The following is a 12428-nucleotide window of genomic DNA, read 5'->3' on the forward strand; positions in this document are numbered from 1 at the left end:
CCCTGGGTTGGCAAGATCCCCTGGAGAAGGGAATGGCTACCCACTCCAGTATTCTTGCCTGGAGAATTCCCTGGACAGAGGAGCCTGGCGGGCTGCAGTCCATTGGGGTTGCAGAGTCCGACACGACCGAGCGATTTGCACTTTCACTCGTGGAGCTATGACCAGCAGGAGGTTGGAAGCCTTCTAAGCAGTGACTTGGAATTCAAGTGCTGACCAAATCAGGGATCGCAGTACCTCTGTCACCAGGCGGGCTCTCGCCAGGGGAATAGGGCCAGCAGAGGCGGCAGTCGGCCAGGCCGCACCCACTGCCGCCCCACGGAGCCTTAGACTTGAAGAACTTGCCAGGCGAGGCCTCTGCTGCCGCCTCTAGCGCACGGGCCCGCTCTGGCCTTCGCCGCCACCCTTCCCTCTCGGATGGCCCCCGAGGCCGGGGCCTCGCAGGTCCTCAGAAGAAGCGCAGTCAGCTCGTCGAAGGTCTGGAGAAGGTTGGGCACCCTCTCCAAGCAACGCGCTGGAGGCGGGACTTAGTGCGTCACTGAAGTGCGACCCGGTCGTGGTCGGTGCCGCCGCCGCCGTCGCCGCCTGCGGGTCTGTGAGGCTGGCTGAGGCGGCGCCGCGGCTCCCGGAAGCGCGATGCCTTGAACCTGGGGTGAGCTCCGCAGCGCTAGCCTGTTGCCGGTTCCCTTCCCAGCTGCTCCTCAGCCCTCCTACAGGGAGTAGGAACACCCGCCAAGCCTCTACTGCAGCGCCGGGCTTGCGTAGGGAGTCAAGCCCCGCCCCGCCGCCGCAGTTTCTAGGCCTCGGCTTAGGAAGAGGAGCTGGCTTGGGAGGCCCTTCCATGGTCGCACTGTCTCTGACCCGGTGGTTTCCAGTGACAGGGCGTGGAAGTGGCTTGTCCCGTTTGGGGAGGGTGGTTCTGGGGGACCAGGAGAGAGGCTTTTTTCTCCTCGAGCGCGGACCTGCTTTTGAATATTGCCGCCGGCGCAGTCAGTCGGCCAGCGGACGTAGCTGTTGGTTACGAGTGCAGGTGCGCTTTGAGGCGGGGCGGTGGTGGGAGGGTGGCCGGTGTGTTGAGTTAACGCACTGGTGAGGCTGGAAACCTGTGCGCCCCCGCTGCAGTGGACACCCCATGTTAGAAACCCTTGCCTGGCTAATGGCTCAGAAATATCCAAGTCCGTCTACTTAACCCGCCCACCCTCTCTAAATTAGCTTAGGCTGCTCCCCTTCCGAAAGGCCTGAGCTTGTCAAACCAGCTTCCATGAGACCCGGCAAAGATCAGAAGTTTAACTACTACTAATTTTAGTAATCATTCCTGGAAGGGAAACTTTCTGTGCCGCTTTTGAATGATCTGTTTGTTATTTTTATCGTGTTACCGTGTTAGAATGTGGGCTTACTGTTATTGTTAATATTTATCCCCAGCCCCTTTCAGTGTACATCTCTGTATTCTGACCCTGGCTTGTTTCACTGTGCCGGATGATTCAGTTCTTGTCTCTGGCGTATTTATAAAGCGGCTGTGACCCTTCCTATGGTTTACAATTCTTAGATCTTCTACGTGGAGTGATTCTTTTGCATCTTCCTCTGCCCATTCTTATTGCTATAACATGAGCTCCATCCTTTCCGAATTTCATCTGGAACATGAGGGGCCCTGGACCAACAATCCTGAATTAGCCGCCTCTATGTTGGAAAGCATCTCCCCTCTAAGAAGCCATGCTTTCTGAATTCAGAACACAAAAATAGTATGAATATTTCTCCTTTCCTCTGATGCTGCCTGGCTGCAGTTTCTAAGTATTTTCCTCAGAATATGATTGTATGTTTCCAAAATATGTTCTTTGTCATTTGGTATAAGTGCACTTTATATTTGGTGTGTGTTACTTTTATATTTGGTGTATGTTACCACCTGTGCCATCTTAGTTCATATTTAAACACATGCCACACTTCCTTTCTCTTTCTCTTCCACAAAAGGTAGAGAAGGTCCAAAGAGAATTCTTACAAGTCTAGTTATTGCATTTTTCCAGATATGAAATGTACTAGTAAACACCCTGATGATAACAGAAATCCATGCTTTCAGTCTCCAAGTACTATCCTTTCGTAGATTTTCTTCATATGAGATTTTTGTCTGATTAAGATCTTTGAGTCTGTAACAAGCATTCCAGACTCTATAGTGTCTCTGACTAGTCTAATTGTTTCAATATGGTCTTTTATAACTTCCATAAATTTCTTGTCTTGCAGGACAGCTGATAATCTGTTTGTGATCTACAGTATAATGAGTAATAAATAGTATCTTTGGGAACCTTAGTTTTTAGTACTTTTAGCATCACTGATGCTAAATAACAGTGAAAATAGTTTCAACTATAAATATCTCTTTTTTAAGTAAAGAAATTGGTACAAAATTTCATGGAGAACAGGTTTCAGAGAGGTTTTCTAAATACCTCAGTGTTTGTGAACTAGTCATTTTGTTACACTTCTAGGCTTTTCATCTTTGTTTAATCCTTTTATGAATGGATATGGTTTAAATTTTCATGAAGTTTTTTTTTTCCAGTTACCCATGATGTGATTTTTATATCTTTATAAAGAATATTTGAACTACAAAAGTTCATTTTGTTAGAAAAAGAAGGGATCAAGTGTATGAGTTACCACACACTAGGGAATGTGGCATTTTTGGAATCCTTGATATTATGAGTTTCAGAATAACAGTTATTCTTTATTTAGAAAATCCTTCAAATGTTTTTTGAAAGCACATTGTTATCCTGCTTGAAAGGACTAAATTATAGGGGCACAATAGTATGAGAGCGGCCAGTTCTTTAAGTCTTGACCAGAGATTTCTTTTGCTAAATTGTATGCCAGTGGTTTACAAATTAAGTTCCTGTTCAATACTGCTGTTTCATGATCTACAGGGAAGTATTTTGCTCATGTCAAATAATGAGTGCTTCTCAATTCATGTAAACATTAACAATAAATTTTCTATTTTTTCTTCCCTGTGTTTTTTTAACATCAGCTTCTCTCCCGACTATTAGATGACTGAACAAGTTAACAAAAGTCAAAAAAATACTAAGTGAATAATAAAAAACCCCAAACTGTCAACAGTATTTACTGTATCCGTTGGTAAACATTTATTGTGTGCTTATGTATCTGCCAGAAAAGAGAACGCAGCTGCTACCCTCAGGAAGCTCACAGAGGGGGATGGTCAAGTGACCTAACTGATGATGTGTGCTGTGATAGAAGAATGTGCCGAGTCACCAAAGAGGGACATTGAAAAACCTGTGGGGGGTGACTAGAGGGTGGCCTCAGCAGATTGTTTTGTGAACATGCATGCACCCTTGATTGTGATTTTATTGCATCTAGATTGCAGAGCCATATTTTTATTCTCAGATGGATTCATATTTATCTTTTTATGATATTCAAAATGAACTGTGAGTCAGGGGCCTTCTCCACTGAAACAGGTTGAGAGACACTGTTCCATGCTCTTTCAGTAGTCTGTAGATAGTTTTCTCTTTTAATCTGAGGAGTTCATAATCAGGCTTCCTGATACCAAGTACAATTACAAGATGAGATAATACGCTGCTTCAAATTATAAATTTTCTTCAAAGTTAGGACACCAATTCAAAACAATATAGAAACAAAATGGACCATTTTCTTTTGGAGGGGGATAATATTTTATAGCTATTATAAAATATTGGCTGTATTCCCTGTGTTGTACACTATATCCTCGTAGCTTATCTATTTTATACACGATAGTTTGTATATTTAATCCTCTATCCCTATCTTGCCCCTCCCTCTTTCCCTCTCCCCTCTGGTAACCACCAGTTTGTTCTCTATGAGTCTGTTTGTTTTATATTTACTAGTTTTATTTTTTTAGATTCTACATATACGTGATACCATACAGTATTTGTCTTTCTCTGACTTATTTCACTAAGCATAATACCCTCCAAGTCTATCCATGTTGCTGCAAATGGCAAGATTTCATTCTTTTTCATGGCTGAGTAGGTTCCATTGTATATCTACATACCACTTCTTTATTAATTTTCTGTTGATGGACACTTAAGTTGCTTTCATATCTTGGCAGTTGTAAATAATGCTGCCACAAGCATAGGGGTGTATGCACCTTTCCAAATTAGCATTTTCTTTTTGGGGGGAATATATACCCAGGGGTATTTTTTTTTTTTTTGCTAAATATATTAGCAAATGTTTATTAATCAAGGTCATAAGTCTATGATTTATATATATATGCATGTATTTGTATGGAATAATTTTAATGAATTAAACTTTTATGAGTAAATATATGTGATTGCTAATGTGCCAAGAAGGAAATGGCAACCCACTCCGGTATTCTTGCCTGGAGAATTCTGTGGACGGAGGAGCCTGGTGGGCTGCTGTCCATGGGGTCGTGCAGAGTCAGACATGACTGAAACGACTTAGCATGCATGCATGCATTGGAGAAGGAAATGGCAACCCACACTCCAGTATTCTTCCCTGGAGAATCCCAGGGACAGAGGAGCCTGGTAGGCTGCAGTCCATGGGGTCCTGACGAGTCGGATACGACTGAGCGACTTCACTTTCACTATAGCTGATTAACAATGTTGTGGTAGTTTACAGTGAACAGTGAAGGGACTCAGCCATAAATATACATGTATCTTTAGTTTCTTTTATCAGTGCTTTATAGTTCTGAGAGCATATAAGTTTTTCAGCTCCTTGGTCAGGTTTAAGGTTTTTGTTTTTGGAGGGAGTGGGGCTGCAATTTTAAAACATATTTCTGTGTGCTAATCTTATATCCTGCTACCTTGCTAAATTTGTTTATCAGAACTAGTGGTTTTTGGTAGAATCTTTAAGGTTTTCTATATATAATATCATGAAGTCTGCATATAATGACAATTTTACCTCTTTTTTTTTAATTTAATTTTACTTTTAAATTTATTTTTAATTGAAAGATAATTGCTTTACAATTTTGTGTTGGTTTCTTCCATACATCTTCATGAATCAACCATAGGTATACATATGTCCCCCTCCTTCTGGAACCGCCCTCCCACAGTTCTACCTCTTAAAAGCCACCATTTTCTAACTCAGTAAACAAGCAACCAGATCTCTTTATTATTTGTTTGGTGGGCATATTGATTAAATTATCATTAATGTTGTACATGAAATCTTAAGACCATATATTTCAAAAGTTTAATTTTTTGTTAAGAATTGTAGGTATAAAGTAAAGTTTTCAGTCTGGTTGATTAGAATATTTTATTGCATTTTTATTAAATCAATATAGAAATGCTAGAGAGAATTTAAGTAAAACTTTGAGAGTGAAATATTAGGTTAGAGATCATCTCCACTTCTCATTCAAGTAAGAGTTTTCTCTAAAACACTATTTAGATGAACTTATTTTTGCTTAAGCACTTCCATCTTTCCAATGAAAGCACACATGCTTTTAACCCTTCTAGATGATTGTGGATGATAGAAAATTTTTATATTGACCTGAAGCCCACCTAATTTATACTGGCCATTCTGGTCTGTGTAACTATATAAAATAAATGTTACTTCCTCTTCCATATGAAAGCTCTTCAAGAGTTTGAACAAACCTGTCATGTTGTTACTGAACCATGATTATCTAAAATAAATCGCTTTGTTTCCTTCTCTAGATCCGTAACATCTTGTGTGCTTTCCCAAATATGTTCAAATGATTGTGCTCTTTAAATGTGTGGCTGCTTGGAGGACTTCCCCGGTGGTCCAGTGGCTAAGACTCTGCTGCCAATGCAGGGGCTTGGGTTCAGTCGCTGTTTTGGGGAGCTAGATCCCACATGCCACAGCTGAGAGTCTTCAGGCTGCAACTAAAGATCCCACATGCCACAATGAAAATCAAAGATGCTGAGTGCTGCAGCTAAGATCCGGTGCAGTCAAGTTAATTGATTAATTAGTTAAAACAATAAGTGTGACTTCTTAGAGCTCATTATAAAATTTCAGTGTGTTGGAACCGTTACAGAGCATAGTGGAATTTTAGGCCCTTGCTCTGTACATCTGCTTCTAGCAAGAATTTAGGATTATTTTAGCATCTTTCTTATCTGTATTTGACTAGAACCTTCAGACCATTTATATTTTAATTACTTTTAAGCATATGTTACCTATGTGCTTTATGTGCATTTTAAAACATATTTAGGTTAGATCCTGAGCAAGTTAGTCATATTTGATATACTTTATTCAGTTTCACAAAAGAAGTATACACTTTCAGTCTTGATTCTAATATTCTGTGGATATTATTCATTCCAGTGACTAAAACTGGACTCATCCATAGATTGAGCAGGCATGCAGTCTTGTCTTTGTCATCAACAAAAATGGTAAACATCCCATCTCTTGGTGGCAGTCTCCCTCTCTGGGTTTTAGTCACACTTGAGTTTTTTTAATTACCTCAAAGTTACCATACTCCTCCCTGTGTTAGGCACTTTCTGTAGTCTCTGCCTGGACTGTCCTCCCCTTGCCATGCCCCGTCTCTCTTCTCTGGGTAACTGTGACTGATGGCAGATCAAATGTTTGCCCAAGGACTTTTCTGACAAGACTAGGTCAAGTCCCGATTTTATAGGCTTTAGGCTTTCAATACCCTATACTTGTTTGGCTTAGCACTTGCCATTTTGTGAAAGTGAAAGCTGCTTAGTCTGTCTGACTCTTTGTGACCCCATGAACTATACAGTCAGTGAAATTCTCCAGGCCAGGATACTGGAGTGGGAATTCCCTTCTCCAGGGGATCTTCCCAACCCAGAGATCGAACCCAGGTCTCCTGCATTGTGGGCAGATTCTTTACCAGCTGAACCACAGGGGAAGAATACTGGAGTGGGTAGCCTACCCCTTCTCCAGGGGATCTTCCTGACCCAGGAATCGAACCAGGGTTTCCTGCATTGCAGGCAGATTCTTTACCAACTGAGCTATGAGGGAAGCCCTATCATTTTGTATGTATTTATTATGTGATTGCTATGTCTTCCCCACTGTATCAGATGCTCCATGATGGCAAGAACCACGTTTCTTGCACTGACTTTTGAAGCCCCAGAACATAGCACAATGCAGGGGGTATGGTGCTTATTGAATTTAATTTTTCAAAGGCTGTGTAACAGTGGCTCCCTAGCACTGGTGTACAACCTTTGGCTCCTGATGTTTTCACACATTTGGATTAGAACAAGAGAAATAAGGACAGTAGTGTTTGTGTATGTATTGTATGTCAGTGTGAAATTACTGCCTTCTTGGGAAGGACTTTTATTCTAGTATTATTAACATATCCTTCTATTTCTTAGGTTGTAAGTTCTTAAATTTTTTTGTTACATTTTAGAGATTTTTGTTTGTTTGTTTATTGTTGGACACAGTCCTTACTTAGAATAGAAACAAATGTGCAGCACCACGGGGCTTTGAGACTTGACTAGTTTGTGAAATCCAGGAGTCACTAATATTGAATACTCTCAAGATCTCCTCTAGGCTAAAATCTTTGTTTCTCTTTGAATACAGTTATGAATGCACTTGGCTATATTTAAAATATGTAATTTTGCCTTCAGAGATTTTTTTTAGTGCCTTGGATCTTCCTCAACAACTTCCTTTCATTTATCTCTGTAATACATACTTATCATTGCCAAGTAGGCTCAGATTCAAAACAGTAATTGTCGAGTTTTTCTTTTTAGAACAGTTGTACTTTTCCTATATTTAAAGTGACTAAAAGAATAAGCCTCAAATATAATATTTTAGATTTGAATACCAAAAGACAAAATTTGCATATTTATGGTTACTGAGAACTCTTACTGTAAATGATTTTATATTTTAAAGTTAGATAGTTAATATTTTAGTTTTAGCTTACTTTTTTTATTAAATGTTAAAGGAGATTTCCTGACAGAACTTTTGCTATAAATTGTTACTATTTCACCTGTTTTATATGCTATGAGTATTAATTCAGGTGAGGTAAAATGATAGTCTTTAATGGGTAAATAAAATGGAATTTCTTGGAGGAGGGGCAATTAGATTTTTTTTTTATTCTAATACTTTTTTCTTTTTCCAACTGTAGTTTTTAAAAAACTCTTACTTGATTTTTTGACTTTGTTACTTTAACCTCTCTGTGCGTGTTTCCTTAACTATCTTGTTTCTTTGTTTATAAAATGTTTATCATGAGGATTTAAATGACTAAATTTATGAATACATGTAAAGTGCCTAGAAGACTGTAACACAATAGAAGTGGTCAACAAATATTCGTTGATTTTACTGTTATTAGTAGTGGTATATATATTGAATCAGATTTCTTTATTCAGTTTTATAACATATCAGGATGCTGCTGCTGCTAAGTCACTTCAGTCATGTCTGACTCTATGCAACCCCATAGATGGCAGCCCACCAGGCTCCCCCACCCCTGGGATTTTCCAGGCAAGAACACTGGAGTGGGTTGCCATTTCCTTCTCCAATGCATGAAAGTGAAAAGTGAAAGTGAAGTTGCTCAGTCGTGTCTGACTCTTAGCGACCCCATGGGCTGCAGCCTACCAGGCTCCTCTGTCCATGGGATTTTCTAGGCAAGAGTACCGGAGTAGGTTGCCATTGCCTTCTCTGACATATCAGGATAGATAAATACTAAAAGTTTATCTTGCTTTCTATTTTAACCAAAGGAAAGAAAACTATCTAGAATAAACATATCCAACTCTTCTCTAGCCATGATACATAGAATCTTTAATGATCTGAATGATTACTAAATAAATTTTTGTAATTAAATTTTAAGTCAATTCAGTAACTTATTGATCTCCATTGATAGCAGGTTATTAGTGATCTAGACTTTTAACTAAAATATCACCTTTATATTTAGAAAACAAATTACATAAATTCTAAGTTTAAAATACCTAGAGGAGTTAAAAAGCCAAAGCACTATCTTTTTTTCCTAAGCAGAAAATGTAAGGTAGTTCAGTTTGCTGAAAAATCTGTTAAATTTACATATATTTTACAATTAGAATTAAGTTGCACATTTATAAATATAGTAATTCTACAATAAAAATTTTAGCTGATCTATTATATCATGATTATACATCATAGAATATTATAGTGTTTAAGAATATAACCTTGGAAGAAAAGTTATGAGCAACCCAGACGCATATTAAAAAGCAGAGATGTTACTTTGCCAACAAAGGTTCGTCTAGTCAAGGCTATGGTTTTTCCAGTAGTCATGTATGGATGTGAGAGTTGGACTGTGAAGAAAGCTGAGCGCTGAAGAATTGATGCTTTTGAACTGTGCTGTTGGAGAACACTTTTGAGAGTCCCTTGGACTGCAAGGAGATCCAACCAGTCCATCCTAAAGGGGATCAGTCCTGATGCTGAAGCTGAAACTCGAATACTTTGGCCACCTGATGCAAAGAGCTGACTCATTTGAAAAGACCCTGATGCTGGGAAAGATTGAAGGTGGGAGGAGAAGGGGATGACAGAGGATGAGATGGTTGGATGGCATCATCGACTCAATGGACATGAATTTGGGTAAACCCTGGGAGTTGGTGAAGGACAAGGAGGCCTGGTGTGCTGCAGTCCATGGGATCACGAAGAGTTGGACATGACTAAGCAACTAAACTGAACTAAACTGAAGAATATAAGCACAAGAATCTAAAAAACATGAGTTTAAAGTTCACTTGAACCATTTACCAACTGTTTAACTTTAGATAAGTCACTCAATTCTATTTCCTCATCTGTCAACTAGGGCTATAATAATGCCCACTTCTTAGGGTTATTGGAAAAAATAGATGAGATAGTATAAGAAGGCCCTTAGTTTGAAGCCTGACATGTGGTGAGCAGTCAGGAAATGTTTTTAGGAAAATTATATGAGGTGAATAAGCTTCCCATTAAATATAGTCAATTAAATGCCTGTGTGTGTGTAATGGTTGCCAAATAGACAAAATTGTAGAAATGCACCCCCCCAATATGAATCCTGTTTTCTTATTTAACTATATGATGTTTAGAAAAATAGAACTGTAAATCTTTATAGTTGTTGAAATTCCACCTTAGGTTCATGCGAGTTTATTGAGATCTCACTTAAAAGTATTCTTGTTTTTATTTTCTTGAAGGGATGGATATATTTCCATTTTTATATTGCACATAAAAGTAACTTTTATGTATGTTTGACAGAAACTATGTGAAGCAACACTCTTTGGATTTCATAAGACATCATCTCATCATGGGACAGCAAATTTCGGATCAGACACAGTTGGTTCTTAACAAGTTACCAGAAAAGGTAGCAAAACATGTCACATTGGTTCGAGAAAGTGGCTCCTTAACTTATGAAGAATTTCTTGGAAGAGTAGCAGAACTTAATGATGTGTAAGACTTGCTCTTTTCATTTTATTTTTTCTCCCTAACATATGCTCCATTGTTGTGACTGTCTGAAAAATATCCAGAAGTGTTGATTGGTAAGACTTAATGTTTTCAGCAGCAGTGGGTAGCAGGTATTTATTGAATACCTTAAGACTTTCTATGTGACTGTTTCAAAATATGTCATAGGACTAAAAGAATGGAAAGAACTTAAAATTGAATTTTGATCATGGGCATATAAATTGACCTTTGTTTTAAAGCACTGAAGAAGGTGAATAACAGAAGAGAATATACCAATTAGTCATCTAGAGAACAGCGCCTAGGATAGTCAAAGGACACTTCAGGTTTCTGACTATCAGCCAGTTCATCTAGATAATAAATCTGTGATTGTCCACTGAACCACTATTTTGCCAGATACACGCCTATATGGTAGTAATTTGTCATCACTGAAGAATAAGATGTTTTGTTTATAAATGTTTTCTAATTAGCTATCATCTTTAAATCTCTGATCATCTTTTAATCTTTGATGGATTTCCCTGATAGCTCAGTTGGTAAAAGAATCCACCTGCAATGCAGGAGACCCTGGTTCAATTCCTGGGTTGGGAAGATCCCCTGGAGAAGGGATAGGCTACCCACTCCAGTTTTCTTGGGCTTCCCTTTGTGGCTCAGCTGGTAAAGAATCCACTTGCAATGTGGGAGACCTGGGTTCGATCCCTGTGTTGGGAAGATCCCCTGGAGAAAGGTAAGGCTACCCACTCCAGTATTCTGGCCTAGAGAATTCCATGAACTGTATAGTCCATGGGGTCACAGAGTCGGAGGCAACTTTCACTTTCACTTTCTTTAAATCTCTACTTAATTCTTGAATGGATTTCTAAGATGGAATATAAACTTCTCTGCCTCCTTAAAGAGCACACCTAATAGAACTTAGCCTTTTCTTTGTGAATTATTCTTTATTAAATCAATTTTTATACTGATCTGTATAGAAGATATTAAAATACACAGGGCTCTTTGTCCCTGAATGACCCCAGATTGTTATACTTTTAAAATACTCCATTTTTGTTTGTGTATTCTCCCTAGTGACAGGAGAGCAGATGTCACTTCTATGAAGCCTTCCTCTAGCAGCACTTGTATCTGACTCTTTATATATGTATCTTCTATCTCCCTGAAGGTATAGTTATAACTTATTGGCATTGCCTTTTAAACCTTTTAAAGGTTCTCTCTTTAGTCTATTCAACTTAGCTAACATTGGCTGAACACAGAGTATGTGCAGGGCACTCTGCTGACAGACTGAAGTTTTAACTGAGGTCTAAAGTGATTACTCAAGTATTGATTTCCCTAAATCAACCAGCTTTCCCTAAATCTAAAGTTCTTCCCACTATCCCACATTACCTCTCCTTAAACCTGGAAAAGGCCAAACAAAATCACCTAGAAGTTTGGGACCATTTAGCATATATCAATTTATATTATAGTCACCATTAATATAGTTTAGGGTAAAATACATGAATGTACTCCTTAAGTTTTGTTATAGCTATATCAGATAAGAGACATACTTGGCTATCTGGAACACTTAGATAAAAAGAAGGAAATAAGTCTTTTTATGGACATGGCTGGAGCATCCTGTCGTTAGCTGGTCATGAAGAATAAAGCATTCTTGACTCTTAAAAGTTATATTAGAACAGCATTTCTTTTAAAAACATTGGATTTCACTCATTAAAAACAAACAAACCAAAAAAAAAAAAAAAGAACCCTGTACAGATATAGGGATGGATCCTGTATGTAAATGCATAGAAAATGAATTGGAAGGATACACATTGGGTCTCTGGTGAGCTGATGGAGAAGTGGGCAGATAAGAGGGATTTTACATTTTACTGTGTGTATTTGTTTATTGTCTGATCTTTTATAATAAACATGTAGTCATGATTTTTAAAACTCTAGCATTTTATTTTGTTCTTTTTTTTTAAGATCATACAAATGGTAGATTTGAGTCATTACTTTTGAGAACATATTCCTAGGAAATAAATAAAATTGGATTGTGAATTTAATAGTACCATAAAAGTGAAATACTTTTTTATAAAGTTTATTGTTTCAACTTTCTAACAAGTAATCAATGACATTTGCCATCCCCTAAAGTCTTAGAACTTATA

At 38.5% G+C, this 12428-nt stretch overlaps 1 protein-coding gene across 2 annotated transcripts in view; it reads left to right on the forward strand.

Annotated features, from left to right (window-relative positions):
• The first annotated feature begins 289 nt into the window (after positions 1-289).
• The window catches only part of RNF141 (ring finger protein 141), a 36227-nt gene continuing 24088 nt past the window's right edge, over positions 290-12428 (forward strand). The window contains exons 1-2 of one of the 2 annotated variants that reach the window (XM_043903226.1): positions 290-649; positions 10102-10293. In XM_043903226.1, the coding sequence (XP_043759161.1) occupies positions 10151-10293 (143 nt within the window). In that variant the 5' untranslated portion in view covers positions 290-649; positions 10102-10150. The other variant, XM_043903235.1, reaches the window with a different exon arrangement.

This window comes from Cervus elaphus, chromosome 1 (assembly GCF_910594005.1).
Source record: "Cervus elaphus chromosome 1, mCerEla1.1, whole genome shotgun sequence".
Lineage (NCBI taxonomy): Eukaryota > Metazoa > Chordata > Mammalia > Artiodactyla > Cervidae > Cervus > Cervus elaphus.